General features: G+C 37.6%; 2 protein-coding genes across 3 annotated transcripts; one reads left to right on the forward strand and one right to left on the reverse strand.

The window, feature by feature from the left end:
* Positions 1 to 606: 606 nt before the first annotated feature.
* Positions 607 to 6,481, reverse strand: LOC576227 (probable thioredoxin-2). Of its 2 annotated transcripts, none has more exons than XM_030986448.1 (4): positions 6,386 to 6,481; positions 3,788 to 3,952; positions 3,183 to 3,329; positions 607 to 2,540 (listed from the first exon to the last, which is right to left on the reverse strand). In XM_030986448.1, the coding sequence occupies exons 2-4, from the start codon at positions 3,919 to 3,921 to the stop codon at positions 2,303 to 2,305; spliced, it is 519 nt and encodes a 172-aa protein (XP_030842308.1). In that variant the 5' UTR covers positions 3,922 to 3,952; positions 6,386 to 6,481; the 3' UTR covers positions 607 to 2,302. The 2 variants fall into 2 exon arrangements, with proteins under 2 accessions (XP_030842308.1, XP_011675476.1); XM_011677174.2 differs by lacking the exon at positions 6,386 to 6,481 and adding an exon at positions 5,432 to 5,540.
* An 87-nt stretch (positions 6,482 to 6,568) lies between these two features.
* Positions 6,569 to 15,809, forward strand: LOC576155 (2-oxoglutarate and iron-dependent oxygenase domain-containing protein 3-like). Its single transcript, XM_030986463.1, has 9 exons — positions 6,569 to 6,755; positions 9,096 to 9,307; positions 9,830 to 9,905; positions 10,372 to 10,414; positions 10,804 to 10,868; positions 11,860 to 11,919; positions 12,903 to 13,056; positions 14,448 to 14,571; positions 15,452 to 15,809. The coding sequence occupies exons 1-9, from the start codon at positions 6,628 to 6,630 to the stop codon at positions 15,589 to 15,591; spliced, it is 1,002 nt and encodes a 333-aa protein (XP_030842323.1). The 5' UTR covers positions 6,569 to 6,627; the 3' UTR covers positions 15,592 to 15,809.
* Positions 15,810 to 17,730: the final 1,921 nt, after the last annotated feature.

The raw sequence follows: 17,730 nt of genomic DNA on the forward strand, positions 1-17,730 counted from the left end.
TATGTTTATGCATTCAATCAATGTCAGCCTGGAAACTTTTTTGTGTTTTTCTCCCTCTCTCTCTTTATCTCTCCAGTTCTCCTACAATGCTCATTTTTCAATACATGTATGTCAAAATGTTCTGTTATGGCCTTACCGGTATGTTTAAATGTACAATAATGTTTAAATGTACAATAATGTTTAACACTTGATAAATCACACAATCTCTCTGTGCTACATTGTGTTTATCATGGGACAGATATTAGCAAAGGCTATGAAAGATCATTTAACTGTTTCCAGCGCAAGGCTAACCGATACCGGTGTCAAATGGGCTGCCATGGAGCGAAGACCGGAAATATGTAATTTTGCAAAGCTATTGTGTTGCACAAACCAATCTTTCTGTTAGTCAGCGCTTATTGTTTTGTGCAAGATTGCACATGGGGCAACAAGCTACTGTGCAGAGGCGCTTAGCGCTTATAGAAATTTGTATTTAAGCGCTATATAAAATTTAAATATTATTATTATTATTAAAGAAAGCAATCAAAGTGTTAAATCTCATCATATACATACAACATTAAATTTCTCACACAACATCAACACATTACATTACACATTTATTAAAAGAAATAAAGAGAACGCAGTGGAAGTCTATTCTGCATCTGAAAATATATATGACAAAAAAACCCACCACATACATATGGTGGCAACTGATGAATCCCACATATAGGTGATACATATAGGCACACAATGAAGTATAATAGCCCGATATACATGGTGATCTCACATTTGCTCCAGGCATTTTCTCATAAAAATATAGGGTCAGCGTTGCTTCTGACTTACTATGATGTTAGGTTAAGACCTAGAGTTAGAGTCAGCTTAATTAAGTTCTGGGTCCAGGACTGAAGTTACGATTTTGATAAGTGAAGGAAATTGACCGTGGAACAATTGTCGCCTAAAGATGTCTCGTAGAACCACAACCACAAAATATCAATGATAAACACAGGTGGAGAAGACAGCATCACCTATGTGGCAAAGGAATACATGTTGGCGTTTGATCAAATGCCTGAAACCCATCAATTTTTCTTGGCATAAAGTCTATCACACAGTCATAAAATAGCCTCACAAGGAGTCAAAAAGCCTGAAGTTGGACAACTGTCTCAAAATTAGCATCTCTTGTAGCAGCGAAGATAGCTTTAACAGATAACACTACTCAATATGAACAGGATATAAATGACTGATTAGAAATTAAATCTATCTAGAAATATCATTTAGAAGCAACATGGTACAGCGGTTCATTGATTTGATGTTCACTGAAGAGTTTGAAGATTTTAACAAATGAGAATGTCCTAAGGTAATGCATTTTATACACTCTTGCCTGTCTCAACCCAAGAGTTAAATGGCAACCAAGCAGGATTTTATTCAGAAAATTCAATGTGGGCTGATAACAGCTAAAAAATCTACTTTGGAAGTACAAGGGGTGTACAAAAATGGAGGAGGACGACTGTGTTATTATTATTTGTTATTATAGCATAAAGATCAAATTACCAACTGTGCAGCTCCGAAGCAGACATATGATTATCATTATTTATATAATGTATGGTATCACAACATGATTCAAAACTTTGTATGAATCAAGTACTAAAGTCACAGCTCTTGCTATACAAAGATGTACATTACATTATTTGTTTCTGTAAGGTGAAGAGCTAGTACACGTACATATATAAAACTCCCAAACTTGGAACACAACTATTTCCTTGAAGAAAATACTACCACAAAATCACTTCCAATCCTTGTGTAGCTGAATCAGACTGGATCATCCCATTAGAAATTACCATATATTCACAATTAAGAATAGTGATGAAGACATTTGCTTATAAATGAAATACTAGAAAATCTGATGCATGAACATTATCTTTCTTACTCTCCTAATGCAGAGGAATGGATATCCACTCTTTTTCAGGGGTTATGTCAGAGGTCATCTCCTTTGAGTTGAATCCACTCCAAATGTAATAGAATCCATTCTAAAGTCGAGGTTGAATAACTCTTTTCTTCGTAAGCCACTATGTTTGAGCATGGATTTCCACTCTAGACAAGATGATACCTAATATGAAATCCCCCCCCCCCCAAAAAAAAGGATTATAACTCCTATACATCTAGAGAGTATATCTTGGGAACTAGCAATTGTGTTCAATCACAATCTCAGAGTCCTGTCAAATCACATAAATGTCCAGATAATTGCCTCTTCTTCTTCAATTGTCTACGATCATTGTCTCCAGCTCATGATACATACAGGTGTGTTATATTAATATAGTGAAAGCCTTTCTCATGTGAGCAATTTTTCCACAAATGCCTCCACCTTTTCCTTGCTCTGATTTCCAATGAACTTTGACACCTTCTGACCCCCTTTGAATGCCATGATGGTGGGGACGGAGTCGACTCCGAAGCCGATGGCAAGGTCCTGGAGTTCATCAATGTCTACCTTGGCTAGCTTGACCTGGCCCTTGGTATTCTGGAGGACTGCATCGAGGACTGGGGCCAGAGCCTTGCACGGGTTGCACCATCTGTGGACAGATTATGCAAATTTATGCATAGAATTATGTAATTTTTAAGTGGACATGAAGGAAACAATACGAGGTGAGTTCCTTTGTGGAGTCTGAGCCACAGCAAAAACATTTTTTAAAGCCCCACTATCCTACTTGTAGCTACTTGCTCCCTCTATATAGAAAACTTCCCCAATCGGTGCCTGTTGGTTTCCCATGATCCTCTTTTTCTTATGTTAATTGAGAGCTGAGTTGATGAGATAGCCACATGTCAGTGACCTGGCTGGGTGGTCTTATCTCTTCTGGCCCAGTAGTATTGACGGTCTTTAATATAGCCCCTCATTTTACAAACCCTTGTCAGTCCTTGTGTGTAACACTGTCTGCACTGTGAGACTATGCTGACGACATACTGCATAGGTTCTGTACTTTAGCTGCCCTGGACAAGGAGCGCCAGCCACAAACGGGTAAAGCTAGGCTGTCCTCAAGGCTTTAAAAATTGTAAAAGTGTCAGATAAGAGTTTGTGCCTGCAGACTAATCTATACAAGTCAATCACAGACTCCTGGTTTCTATGGGAAAGATAATCACAAAACTACATATTTAATCTCTGCCCAGAAGATAAGGTAAATCAACAAAATTACTAGAGGAAATATCTGTTTTCTTACTCAGCATGGAAGTCGACTATGACGGGTGATTTGCTGTTGAGAACCTTCTCCTGGAAGTCATCCCGGTCTTGGATGATGAAGCTATTCTCATCCAGACAATGGCTACTACTGTGAAATGGCGCTGAGGAATTGATGAACTGTGGGAGCCTGTGCAGGGTTAGATGTTGGCAAGAGGGAAATGTGACTCAAGGTTTATTCCCAATTTCCTATAACATACTGTAAATCTCACTTCACACAAAAGGTGTTGAATTCTGATAACCATCTAACCCTGTGACTTGGGCAAGCTCAAATTTTGACATATTTCATGAAAATGGTTGGTGCTCCACAATACAGCACCAAATACATAACTTTTGGATTTAAGTTGGTTTTCAGTACAATTCCAGTAGTTTTAGTTTCAGAATAATGAACCCTATATCACTTTTGGAATCATGAACCTTCAGAATAAAGCAACAAATGTTTGGAATCATGAACCCCCTGCTAAGTGAAATTTGTTTTTCGGAATCATGAACTTTCTGAAAAACAAATCTTCAGAAAAATGTTTAATCAATGAACATAGAATGGAAATGGTCTAGATTGGTTTTCTACAATGGCTCCAAGGCTTTTACCTTTGCACAATGGGTGCTACTGATGCAGGCTTGAGGCCTGTAACCATAGAAACAGGTCCCGGACAAACCTTCCTCCCAAGGGTCCATGAAGTTTGTCTCAATAGTCCTCTTTGCAGGAGCTGTCTGGCAGCCATTGTGGAATTTTTCCTGTCTAACAATAAAAGCCTGAAATGAGCATAACAAATTAAGGAGGGTGGATCAAAATGTTAATGATAAGATAAAATGATATGAGTAAGAGAAAACAATTTAAGATGACAGCTGATAGGTGTACATAATGATCACATCCTAATATTGCCTGTAAAGTTACCTGTGACTGTGCATAATATGCACATCAAATTTGTGCTATATACAGGCCTATCTACTTTCAAAATACTCTTTAGTGTGTGGGTTTGTTAGTTTTTTTGTTATCATGAGTTTTATGTTCCAGTTCCTTTTGTATAGAATTTTATACCCAACATCAAAATGTATGTTTTAAATGACAATGTGGAAATAATAGTTTAAAATCATTTATTACTATAGGGCAATTCCACGGTAACGGAAGGACACTCAGACAAGATTTTTGAACTTCAGGTTCATACTAAAAGAAATGTTTTATTAGTATGTATTAAACTATGGGGAACAAAATGTGTTTCAGTCAAGTGAAAAGCTTCATCAACTTCACAAAGTTTGGATAAACACTAATTAACTGGAAAAACCATGTCCATTTTTATGTCCTTCCGTTACCGAGATAATTAATATGCACATTCTTAAACTACTTAACTATAATGACAATTTTTGGGGGGAGAATTAAAGGCACTTATATAGGTATTATATCTGTACTGTTTCACATCTTATACTAATAAAACAGTTCTTTTAGTATGAACCTGAAGTTCAAAAATCTTGTCTGAGTGTCCTTCCGTTACCGTGGAATTGCCCTATAGTCTAGTATAGAGTATAGTACAATGGAAAAAATAAAGCCTCATGAACTTGACATTTATCCTACAATATTCACAGATGAAGACAGATAAATCCACATCAACCAGCATCAACCGAGCATCAAATTCACCATGGGGACCGAGCAAAACACCCTCCCTGCACCCACCCCCTAGGGAGCGTGCTTTGCGCACTCTGTAAGTGAATCGCACGCTTTGCGTGCTCACTACCGCCCCCCCCCCCCAGCATAAAATCCTGGCCAAGCGCTTGCCTGCCAGCAGTGACCACGCAGGAAACTCCTTCATCCATTAATACTCCACCCGCACCAATTATTTTAAACACTCTTATATTTCACGTACCATCATGCATCAGGGACTTGAAATCACTACCCCTGACATCCAAGGACCTCAAACATCGACACCTTCAAACTACAACTTACAAGTAACCAACCTTTTCTGCAACCAAGACTCAAGCAACAACTGAACAAGGACTAATTATACAGTGCAGTGCGCACCCCCTCATCCTCCTCGTTTGATTTCTAACGGGACGTTGAGGGGTATATAGAAGAAGAAGAAGAAGAAGAAGGTTTAATTTAATTCCTCCTTGCCAAACTAATGCAGCTAGATAGGCTTTATAAATGTCAAAAACTCAATAAAATTTATTCCCATACCAAGGCAATGAAAAGGAAAAAAAAGTAAAATTTAAAAAAGGCATGAAAAGGTAAAAACTCACAAAACTACTTGACACACGACTTGATTATTTAGGCTCAGTTTTACTAAGTCGAAGCTTAACAGAAAAAGACTTTTCGCCTTCAGCAACTAAAAATACAGCTACAGAATGCAGACAGCAGGCGCGTAGCCAGGGGGGGGCGGTGGGGGCGGTCGCCCCCCCCCCCAAAACGCCGGCCAAAAAAAAAAGAGAGAAAAAGAGAAGAAAAAAAAGAAAGAGGACGTAGGAAGAAAAAGGGAAAAGGAGTCGAGAACGGTACAATGAATCGTCAAAGCTTCCGCGCTTCGCGCGGGAAGGGGGAAACTGAGTTCAAATTAAGAAATATGAGTCGGGAAAGGTACAACGAATCGTCTTCTTTCTCTAATAATTTAATGAAACGTCAAAGCTTCGCGCGAGAGGGGGGGGGGACAGAATTCAGACAAGGATTAAGAGTCGAGAAAGGTACAACGAATCGTCTTCTTTCTCTAATAATTTAATGAAACGTCAAAGCTTTGCGCGAGAGGGGGGGGGGGGGGACAGAATTCAGACAAGGATTAAAAGTCGAGAAAGGTACAACGAATCGTCTTCTTTCTCTAATAATTTAATGAAACGTCAAAGCTTCGCGCGAGAGAGGGGAGGGACTGAATACAGATAAGGATTAAGAGTCGAGAGAGGTACAACGAATCGTTTTCTTTCTCTAATAATTTAATGAAACGTCAAAGCTTCGCGCGAGAGAGGGGAGGGACTGAATTCAGACAAGGATTATGAGTCGAGAAAGGTACAACGAATCGTCTTCTTTCAAAGCTTCCGCGCTTCGCGCGGGAGGGGGGAAACTCCCCCCTCCCTGCACCCACCCCCCTAGGGAGCGCGCTTCGCGCGCTCTTTAAGTGATTCGCACGCTTCGCGTGCTCACTACCGCCCCCCTAAAATGAAATCCTGGCTACGCGCTTGGCAGACAGAGAGAGAAGAGAATTTTACCTTTCTTTCACAGATAGCAGCTTGCAGCTCACACTCACAGGTTCTCCAGGCGCAATCGAGGTTTTCGCTGATTACGCAATAGATGTTAGACTTATTTTCCAGCTAACATATCCACGCCCCCTCGTTCAAGAGCGCGGCACGTAGTCGTAGGTACATAAAATTACACGTGCAATCATTTTAATTATAGTAACGGCTGGGTAAAAAGTCTACAGAAAGTGGTGTTCAGAAGTTGATAGTTTAAAATGCCTGCGGAAAAGCGAAAAGTGAGCTCTAAAAAGCTGCCAGATGCAAAGGGAAAGAAGAAACGTGATTTGAATGAGGAAAATGGAAATTCTGACGTGGATGCACACCAGAAAATTCAAGATGAAAAGTGAGTTTGATTTGCCGCAGCCCCATACGTCCAATTTGATGTTTGGCCAAATCACAATCTACATAATTAGTAGTGTAATGCACATCCAAAATCGTATTCGAAAACGTGCACGTGACATTATCCACACATAGCTGCATTACTATCCTGGCTGTGTATTAAAAACTGTTCCATTGATTCTCAACTTTTCAAACACTACTGTACAAAACTCAACTTAGGGATCTATTTTACTCAAAATCGTTTTTTTTTAGTGTCATTGATGATTGATTAAAATAAATATTCCAGACTCCTCTAGCCAGTCTAGGTCTAGTCTAGACTGAATTTGGGTAGGGTCGGCTCTCTTATTTGCGTAGGGTCGGCCCTCTCTAAAGAGAGAGCCGACCCTACCCAAATACGAGGCTAAAGAGAGAGCCGACCCTACCCAAATACGAGGCTTAACGAACGAAAGAGACAGAAAATTCAGTCTAGTCTAGATCTAGATGAATTAGATCGAGGCTCTAGACCTACAATCTTTTCAATAATATCAACCAATGTTAAAAAGAATAATTTTAAATTCAAATTGCGATTCTACTGTCAAGTACTTGCCGATCAGCCACTTCGTAATCATTGTGTGCATTAGTGTGCAATTGTGTGCTATGTGTGTATTGTGTGCAATTGCTGTCTCTCAGCACGTAGTACAGCGCGGCGCTGACTCTAGTCCAGAATCTGCACGGTCCTTTATAATTTCCCTACACACTTGATTCAAGCCGTCAAAGATGGCGTTATCAACAAACTCATCATTATGCTCATTATGCCGGGCATCCCAATTTAATGATCACGCCATCATCGGCTGGTAGCAAATAAGTAGGAAAAGTTTGCGTTGGTGTGGTGGAGATCAAAATTAAATAGGCCAGATTCTGGACTACGCTGACTCTAGCAATGACTCTATGCTTTGCTGGAGTGCCATTACCAGCATACAGATTACAATACGGGATCAGAACAGTACCTTTCTCAGTTTCTGCACACGTATGCACACAAGGTCAAGGCCAGGGAGGGGGAGGGGGGGTCACTCCCAACTGGCTACGCACCCGCGCCCACATCCAGGAAAAGCATAGAAAGGGCGTCTTTTTCAGCTATACAGCGGCGTCAACGTTTTCCTTTAAAGGGGTGTTTTTCAGGCACTGATCGCACAAAATCCAAATAAGGGTACCTATTTGGGTTCACAGGTTTCAATGTTTTAAAAAGGTCATTTCAGAAAAGGTGCAATATGCCATTAGTAGGGTCCATTTCAGAGGTTGATGGACCCAGGTGGGTAGCATTTGTGTATGAGAGTGACGTACTTCTGGGGGGAGGGATTTACTAGCCGAATTTCGCCGGAAACCTGGTGAAAAAGTTAACTCTGTTTTTCTTTATCTAGTAATTACACTAATAAATTTAGGAAATATTATGATCTGATGATTGGAAAGAAGTCCTATCTAATTCCCATAAATTATAATTCTAAAATATCAAAATATATTGTAATTTGTAAGGACAATTCTTTCAACAAGTAATCAGTGGTAATAGTAATCACCATAAGCAATAAACGGTCTGTTTTCTTGAAGTAATTATGTGTGCAATGAGATCAGAAATCACACAAACTGCATTGCGTTACCGCCCTTCACCTACCCATACGATATTGCTCACCTAGCCTTAATCAGCATCATTCCATATCTCAGATCTGCGTGAAAAGTGATGTTAACAAAACCTAAAATGCGTTTGTAAGCACCCATTCCTGCATCCCACAAACCCTCCATGCTGGCTTCATAGATCGTTAGTAGACTCCTCTTCCTACTCACAGAAAGTACTTTGAAATCTGTCCAGAATTTCACTCAAATTGTGAAGATTTGATACCGTAGTAATAGCAATTTGTTTACCTTAATTGCTTCCAACTGTTCCTGATGATAATGAGCTAACAAGTAATTTAGGATTGATATCTGCAATTTATGACACGATATCACAGGCAGTTGATTTTGAATGAAGATAATAAATTAGAGCCCGTGAAGACAGGTAACTACAGCTAACTATGTAAAAAAATGCTGACCTCATAAGAGTTCGCAATGTTTTGTAATGTAAATCACATGCTAGCTTATTATGAAGACAAGTGCTTGGCTATCATTCATGCCCATCAACTTGTTAAGCATGAAGATTCAGGTTAGAGAAAGGTTGAAAAACTAAAGTGGGCATTTCTATTCACCCTTGTTTATTTTTGCTATACACTCCTGAATTATCCAACATTCTTGCAATTATTTGTAATTATGGATTAATAGTTATATCAATTTCATTCCCATTGTGCCACTTCCTCTTATCATTTGTGCAATTTTGTAGGAATGGTCCCTCAGCCAAGTACAGGTCTACAGGTCGAAGGATCCTCATCAGGCTCTCAACCATTGCAGTACTCCTGGTGGGTGCTCATCTTTACTTTGGCCAAGGACAGAGCGTCCTGATACCATTGGCCAAACAGACAGAGACCCTCCCTGCTAAATTTATCTACGTCAAATGTTCAGAGGACTTTGAAGCAGACAGGGCAAAGTTTCCAGGTGAATACCTGCTACAGAAGACCATTCAAGAGGAATAGGAAAACTTCTGTTTAAACTCTAATAGTCTTTACACACAAGTGCATTTTAATTTGAAACAATGTTCATGTTGGGAGAGGGGGTGGCCCAAGGGGCATGGTTTCTCTATGTTTTATGTTTGATGGATTCTATTTATGTGAATTATATTTTTCCATGTTCTTATATAATATTCACTGAATTATGGTCCCAATTTTCTGAAATTTGACAAGCTTATATTATCGAGCAGTTGCTTTCTGACTCAAAAGGTATCATTCAGTGATAATAAAAATATACTGTAAGCACCTTAGTAGAACTTGAATCACCAAGAATGTCGGGAGGTAAAAGGAAATTATTTAAGATTTGCAGGGGGTACAGGTGAAGGGCCAATATCAGTTCGTATAAATCTAAGAGTCAATAAGTCATGTTTATTCTAGCTAAACAAAGTTTTCATGGTGAAAGTATTGTATTTATTGCCTTCATATGTTTTTTTTATTTTTATTTTTTTAGAATGTGCACCCAAGTTATGTGGCCGAGGCGTGATGGATACTATTGTTTCAGAAAAAGAAGCCAAACAGCTTGTAGAGTAAGTATAACACCAACAATTAGATTATACCAGATTCTACAGGGTTTTTTGTTGTTGTATTTGACACTGTCATTAAAGATTTTGTTTCTTAGTAGGGAGGCCAATGCCAAAATCTAACTTTTTAATTACTAATTTGTTTATAATAAAACAAAGGTTAAAAGAAAGCATTTTCTTTCACTAAGAAAACTCACCCATCTGCCGACTCCAGAAGTTCCATAAACAAGGAGATATCCAGCTATTTTCAAAATGTATGCAGTTTACCACAAGAGTCTTAAGATGCATGTAGATCCATTCATTTAGTATTCAAGTGGTGTTGTGGTAACGATTCATCTTTAAACACCACAATATTTAGTATCAATTTTGCTCTTTATCATTAGTTCTATTTATCTTCCATTCCTTGTATACCATTTTCTGTCTCATTATGTCTATTAACTGGTGTATGTTCTCTCTATTCTTGACATGGCAGAGTTGCCAAGAAAGGATTATCGTATGGAGGATCCAATGGAGGGGTAAGTGCTTATTGATCACATCTTATTTATGTAATGCACAATTATTTAAATTGTTCTTTTAAATATCTGAGTCTACAATTACCTTACATTCTTAGAAATATTACGTGGACCCCACCCGAAAGAAATATGAAATTGATAAACCTGAATTTATTTTCTTTATAGTGAAAATAGGCCTGTCATTTTACATTCAATCATTAAGAATCATTGGTAAAACTCTGTATATATCTGTATGCGTCCTATGGAAGAAAGTTCTCCTTCAAGCAGTAACCCTAAAAAATAAATAACTATAAACGATAAATGTCTGGCAGGGCATTCCAGTGTGAAATACAAAAATTGTCATGTTGTTTTCAAACTCCATAATCACAGTTTAACATTTCCTCTCTTGCTAGGCATCTATTCTAGACCTTCATTCTGGCGCTCTGTCAAAAGGAGATTCTTTCATCAATATTTACCAGTAAGTTGAATGCTCATGTTTTGTCATTCAAAGTCGTACATAGATTTTAGGGTGGTACCTCAATTTTCAAAGTAAAAAATGTGGATCAAGTTGGAATTTTTCCAGTTCTGGAGGAACATCCATTTCAATTCTATAAAAATTAATCTTGTAAAACAAGAAATAAGAATTGAGAAGAAAATAATTTGACTGTGCAAATTTATACAAATTTGATGCATTGGTTTATTACGATTTCTATACACCGCAATTTATGTTGTAGATGCTGCCATGAAGTGTAAATTATTATTAGCATACAAATCATGATTGAATGTATATACGCAATTAATCACACTCACACTTACACATGCACAACACAAACAAGAAATAAATAAAAAATTTTCACAAAAGACACTTTCCTAATATACACATTTATACTCAACGCATTTATTTTATGCCTTAAAAAAAAGATTTCCTTCATTAAGTGGCTGTGATAATTCATTACTTTCTTGATTATATATATATTATAGTTTGGTCCCCAATATAGGCTCTTCTCCTGAGACCGCCAACATGTTCAAGCTCTAGCTTGAGATGGCGGTCTCCTGCATTTTGAAATTTAAAAATTTGTCAAGTGTTCATTTGATTTGTATTATGATATGATTATGTAAATGTATTTCAACTTTTGTTAATAATATAAATATGTATATACCTAGTTTTTATATTACTTTTTTTTTTATAGAAATGTTGAAAAATGCAGAAATGAAATACCCCCATCCCCCCCCCCAAAAAAAAAAATCATATACTTGTATGAGATACAGGTTTAGGGCTGTTATAGTGTTTTAGGGTAGTTTATTATGTTTAGGGTACTAATACTTGACATTTTAGAAATGATTCATCTGACGTTCTGACCATATATTTGTATGTGTGTATGAAGCTGATATTGCTCTGATTTTATGTTGTGGTTATGATTTAAAAGAATCCGCCTTCACCTCTCTCTTTGTCTCCTCTGTGTCCGCAGATACATCGAGCAAAAGAATCTAGGAAATGTGTTCAGTTCCGAGGATATAAGGCTGTACAGGTATGACAAGTTGACAACTGTCCAAGTTTTAGAATGTTCTCTTATAAATGTTCACAGTGTTCATACTGTTTACAGTGTCGTGGTCGAGTGGTTTAAGGCGCTTGACTGGAAATGCGAAGGTCGAGGGTTCGAATCCCGACACGGCACTAATATCCTTTGGCAAGATATTAACCTCCACTTGCTAATCTCCACCCAGGTTTTAAATGGGTACCCGGTAGGATGCAACCGTCATTGTTGGTCAAACAGTTTTTGAGCGACAAGTAACGTCTGGCTGGAATGTTCCCCAGGAAGTGGAGGTTGTGCACACAGTGTGTGCGGGCAAGCACTGAATCCAATGACCGGAGTAATAGTATATTTGTAAAGCGCTTAGAGAAATTTGTATTAAGCGCTATATAAAAATTAAATATTATTTATTATTGCCATTACGTTCTTTCGTTCTTCTCCCATCCTCTCGACCGAGAGTCGGGGGTCATGGATTCATACACTACTGTTTCCTCTCTCTCTCTCTCGCTGTTGTTGTGCATTCTGCAAGGGATCTACCTGTCCGTCTGATGCTTTGAATCCATAACTCTCATCGGAAATAAATTTGTTCAGTGGGTCCCAAATCCTCTTTTGACCTCTACGCAGCTTTTCTGATCCGTTGTCGCCATTTCAAGATTAGATTTCCATGATTTGATGTACAATTATGACAGTAGAGTGCAATATAAAGGAAAGTGATATGCTGAGGTTTGAACCCTCGACCTCAGCATCCTCAAGTCAAGTGATCAAACAACTCAATAACACTTGTAAATGTGTTGATACAGTATGAATTGTGATCACAATGTTCTAATTTCTATGGACAGATTATATAATCTGGTTTCTTAGTTTGGTACATATTTATTTCATTTCAACAGTCAGTTGATAATCAAAACAAGCAAATGACAAGATGATTTGATTAAACACCATACAAAACATAGAGACTGCTCATTCTTGTTCTAACACAGGAAAGTAGCGGATAAGATCAAAGTTGCTATCTCAGCTCGGTTCCAGATCCCTGGCCAGAAGATCTACCTGACCCATCCTACATTTTTCTCAAGGATGAACAGCAAGAAAGCCAAGACACTCCATGATGAATACTGGCATCCCCATGTCGATAAGGTGAGAATAAGGATGCTGAAATTGAAGATTGAGTTCTGAAAAGGGTGAAAATGATATTTGAGCTAATACCTCATTGTATTCCCATGTGAAACGATACAATGGTAATGTCCTTGGAATATTTTATCTTTGACGAGAAATACTTGTCACCTTTGGAAACATTCAGATGCCATTTGTTTGTCTAATCCCATGTACCCATACAGGTGCAAAGTTTCTTTTCTTAATATTTTAGTAGCTTTGATACTTTATTGAAACTGCACCAAATCACGATCTTTGATTTGCTAATTTGCTATTGCTGTATATAACCAAACCACAGAAACACAAGTAATTTAGCGATAAAAATCACTTTAAAATTGGATGTTTGTTAAATATAATTACATACCAGGTGAGCAAATTGTCCACCCCATTGTGTGTCATTCTGGTTATAATAGATTTATATTTGATTAAAATGTCGTGTAATTCTCTTATTGTCTTTATTTTATTCCAACCCGTTATCTGTTTCTCTCTCATTCTTGTGCTTTCACCATGCATGTAATTTTTTTTTTTTTTTTTTTTTTTGGGGGGGGGGGGGGATGGAGTTCTTGATAAGGTGACTAAACGCTATTGTATTTCAGCCTTAAACTTTCCTATGTCTGAAACAAAGAACTGACGGAGGTGGAGGGGGCGTAAGATGCGACTCTCATGCATGACTCTCGTCATGTGCACGGGTTCAAGTGCCCCAGTGAGCAGGCAAAAATGATTGTTGCTGTGTTGTGTGTAAGAGCACCCCTCCCCTCTGATCTCAATGCAGGTGGATTCAGGGGGAAACACTCTGTTCCTTGGACAGAACATTCACTGGAGGCCCCATGACATTACCCCATGTGTAGGAGAGTCACACCCTATACACATTTTACATTACTCAAACCAGGGGGGTGTTTCACAAAGATCCTAAGTTGAACTTATCTCTTAGCTGGACTTAACAATTATGGAAAGCTGCTAGCACCTTTGAAAATATTTTGTAAAAGTTATTTTAAAAGGCATATAATGTTGATTCAAATCATTCATATTTTCTATTATCATGGGATATTTCATGTTCTTGATGTGGAATTTATGAAAAGTCTAAAATACTTGAATATACATGTATGCTTTTGAATATATTTCATTTTAAGGCTACAAATTGCTCTCCATAATTTTTAAGTCCAACTTAGAATCTTAGTGAAACACCCCCCTGGTGTTTACTGTGCCTGCATACACAACTGGCAATCTTCCCAAAGACCCTTGTGATAGACTGCATGCATAGCCCTTTGAAAATTAACAGTTCTGGTTGCAACAAACCCATATCAATATTGCATTGAAACTAGACATTCCAGTCTGCAATACATGGTTAACGTTTCTCTACTCTCTTTCTCAAACAGAAAACCTACGAGACATTTGACTACACATCCCTGCTCTACCTGACAGACTATGACGTAGATTTTAAAGGAGGACGCTTTGTATTCATAGATGATAAAGCAAATTCAACCGTTGAACCAAAATTAGGTGAGGATTTGAACATATTTTATTCAGAGAGATGAAGCATCAAGGCACTTTGGCAAGATGTAGATAGCTAATTTCATTAGGCATTACAACAAAATTCAAAGATTGGCAATACAAAAAGGGGGGGCTTGGAAATGGTTCAGAAATGTTGTGGCACAGGAGGAATTGACTGAGATGGAAGAGAAAGAGAAATGAATCATGGATTTTAAAAGTGCTATTTTGGGTGATCTAATTTTTCCTCTAGGCTTTCTAATCAGGTCAATATAGGTTTGACGGAAAAAATGCAACAAAATGTTTCTCAACAGTTTCCCGTAGCGTTTGACATCAGAAACAACATACTAAAAATACAATAAAATCGTACCCCTGTAAATAGGTTATTTTTCAAATTGGCCGCCAGTACTTTACTTGGCCATAAATCGCGATATATTTTCGAGATCTGATTTTGGTGTCTATATCTAGGTTTTGGGGGTCGGATGTTCTATTTATGTTAGAAGTGAGTTACTATTTACGGTAAAGCTGTTAATACCAATATTAAAAGTACCGGTATTAGATGCTGCTTGTAAATGTCAGCTTGCATGGTGATGTAGATATACAGTAGGCTTGCGGGTGCACCCGCAAGCCTATGTTATGTATGTTAGATATGTTTTACAGATCAAGATAGTCACTGGTATGCTTTAAATAACCATTTTGGATGTCTATACCTTGGCAATTTTTTGTTGCGTTGGGGTAGTTTTTTCAATGAATTGACCCGACTATTCATCAAGGATAGAGTTAGGGTCAAGTAAAGTATTAAGTTCTTGATTTCATTTAACACTAGGAAATGACTAGGCTGCAATTGTTGCCAGAATGTTGTAGAATTCCTTTTATATAATTTTTCTTCCAGGTCGCTTGTCATTTTTCACATCTGGCTCCGAGAACACACACTTCGTAGAGAAAGTCACGAGTGGAACGCGATATGCCATCACTGTCTCTTTCACCTGCGACAAGAAGCATGCTATCCAGTATCCGAAAATGGGCAGCTAATCACAGACCAATCACATGACCTTACAACTCGCCGAAAGCAATAAATCGCCTGGGGCTCAGTAGCTGGGTATTTTTTATCCTTATTATTATTATAAATGAAGAAGTCTTTTCATATCATCTTCTTGAAGCCAGAAAGGGTATAAACTCATATGATTTGACCCTGAGTCAATGCCCTTTTGACTCTAAACAGACAGTATGCCATTCCCCCACCCCCCCCCCCCCCCCCCCCCCCCCTCCCCATTCTAATCACCATCTCTTCTTTCATTCTTCTAATTATGTTGCTAAATTTGTATGGACTTCATACTTTTTTACCTTGGCACATATTCTATTTGCATACATATTTTGTGCCATATGTATGTCTAATAATTGACATTTAGAGGTGAAGATGTTACATTAGTTAAAGTTACTGCTTTGCACTGACCTCTATTTACTGATTAATATTACACAGATTTTTTTCCATTTACTTTTATGCTGTATAAACGCGTTTTTGGAACCAATTGGAACGATGGAACCTTGAAAACTTTTCTACAAGAACACAATGTAAACTAACATGTTATTGGCATAGTCTTTAACATGTACAATGGCATAGCATTCAGCCTGTTTATTTCTGTTTTCATATTGCCTTTGATATTGTCAGGATTTTCTAGCACTCACTAGGAGGGTTAGGGTCCAGAGTTGAAGTTAAGATTTGGTTAGTGTAGGAACATTGACATGGAGCAGTTGTCATAAGAGTGAGTGTCATACAACCTCTGTTTTCTCCTCAGTTAAGTAGAGTTGTTTAGAATAATGTGATATTCTTGACTTCCATACCTTCAATGTCCAGAACCATATTTCATTTACTTGACATATGAAAGTGAAAGTCAAGACTTAATGGGGGGGTGTTTCACAAAGATCCCAAGTCAAACTTAACTCTAAGTTGGACTTAAAAGTTATGGAAAGCCATTTGTAGCCTTATAAACAAATATATTCAAAGGCGAAAAGTCAAGTATTTTAGACTTTTTATAAATTCTACATCAAGAACATGTCATTTCCTTGATAATAGAAAATATGAATGATTTGAATTAAAGGTAAAGACCAGTTATGGTCATGCGATTGCATTGTGAAAGAAACGTTGTGGAATATCGATCAGAAAAGGTTGATCATCTAGCATCTAGCATCTGCAAGGTTCTGGAATCATCAAAATGATAAGAAATTTGGCCCATTCTTCATAAAGTTACAAGCACTATACACAGAAAGATGTATATGGGACTACCCTATATCTCTCACAGACCATGAGAGAAACAAAATTACCAAATATATGAATTAGTAGGCGGTTTCCCAGCAAATTTTTTATCATCATGTATTAGTCAAAACATATTCTTTCACATGATTGGTAATGAGAGCTTCCATTTCATTTTTTGAAATTGGGGCGTTTCCAATACTGGTCTTTACCTTTAACATTTGATGCCTTTTAAAATAGCTTTTGCCAAATATTTTCATAGATGCTAACGGCTTTCCATAATTATTAAGTCCAACTTAGAGCGGCAAGTTCAACTTAAGATCTTTGTGAAACACCTCCAGGCCTCCTGAGTTCTGACCCTGGTAGACCAACTACATGTATATTAGAGCAAAAGTGTTGAGGTTTTGGATGCTTTGATAGAAATACCTAAAGATATCGCCTCTTTCTCTCTTCTATTAGCAGTTGTTATGCAATCTAGGGCTAGTTGGGTGAGCTGTGTTTTTTGCTTGCATATACTATAGGATCAGTTGATATTTACAAAAAAATTAGAATACATGTAACTAAACAAAATCTTGAAATGAAAATAATGATGGAGATGAATCCTGTGCCTTAGAGAGGTGAGAAGAATGATTTCATTCCACAATTTTATTTCTCCTCATTGTACTACAGTCGAATCATACCATGTTACTTGACAAAATGCTTAATCTTTGCCAATTTTAGAATTTTATAGACTAGACAAATTATTGAGATTGATATTTCCACTGAAGAGATTATGATTGTGGAGAAATTTGCTTTTTTCTTTTTTAATTTGTTTATTGTTCTAATTTTAGTGGTAGAGAATTCGATTACCGTATTTCATTTAAGAGCATCATGTTAGTGCATATTCGTTTAGTGTTTTGACCATTCCAAATTCATGAGGC

Source organism: Strongylocentrotus purpuratus, unplaced genomic scaffold, assembly GCF_000002235.5.
Source record: "Strongylocentrotus purpuratus isolate Spur 01 unplaced genomic scaffold, Spur_5.0 spur5_contig_837, whole genome shotgun sequence".
In the NCBI taxonomy this organism is placed as follows: domain Eukaryota; kingdom Metazoa; phylum Echinodermata; class Echinoidea; order Camarodonta; family Strongylocentrotidae; genus Strongylocentrotus; species Strongylocentrotus purpuratus.

What these genes read in the sequence shown, in the direction of transcription:
- LOC576227 (XM_030986448.1), bottom strand. Translation starts at nt 3,921, where the DNA reads ATGGCTGCCAGACAGCTCCTGCAAAGAGGACTATTGAGACAAACTTCA. An exon ending in GTAGCACCCATTGTGCAAAG is followed by an intron (nt 3,330 to 3,787) that starts GTAAAAGCCTTG and finishes AACCCTGCACAG; the next exon opens with GCTCCCACAGTTCATCAATT. An exon ending in ATAGTCGACTTCCATGCTGA is followed by an intron (nt 2,541 to 3,182) that starts GTAAGAAAACAG and finishes ATCTGTCCACAG; the next exon opens with ATGGTGCAACCCGTGCAAGG.
- LOC576155 (XM_030986463.1), top strand. Translation starts at nt 6,628, where the DNA reads ATGCCTGCGGAAAAGCGAAAAGTGAGCTCTAAAAAGCTGCCAGATGCA. An exon ending in GAAGCCAAACAGCTTGTAGA is followed by an intron (nt 9,906 to 10,371) that starts GTAAGTATAACA and finishes TTGACATGGCAG; the next exon opens with AGTTGCCAAGAAAGGATTAT. An exon ending in TCTTTCATCAATATTTACCA is followed by an intron (nt 10,869 to 11,859) that starts GTAAGTTGAATG and finishes CTGTGTCCGCAG; the next exon opens with ATACATCGAGCAAAAGAATC.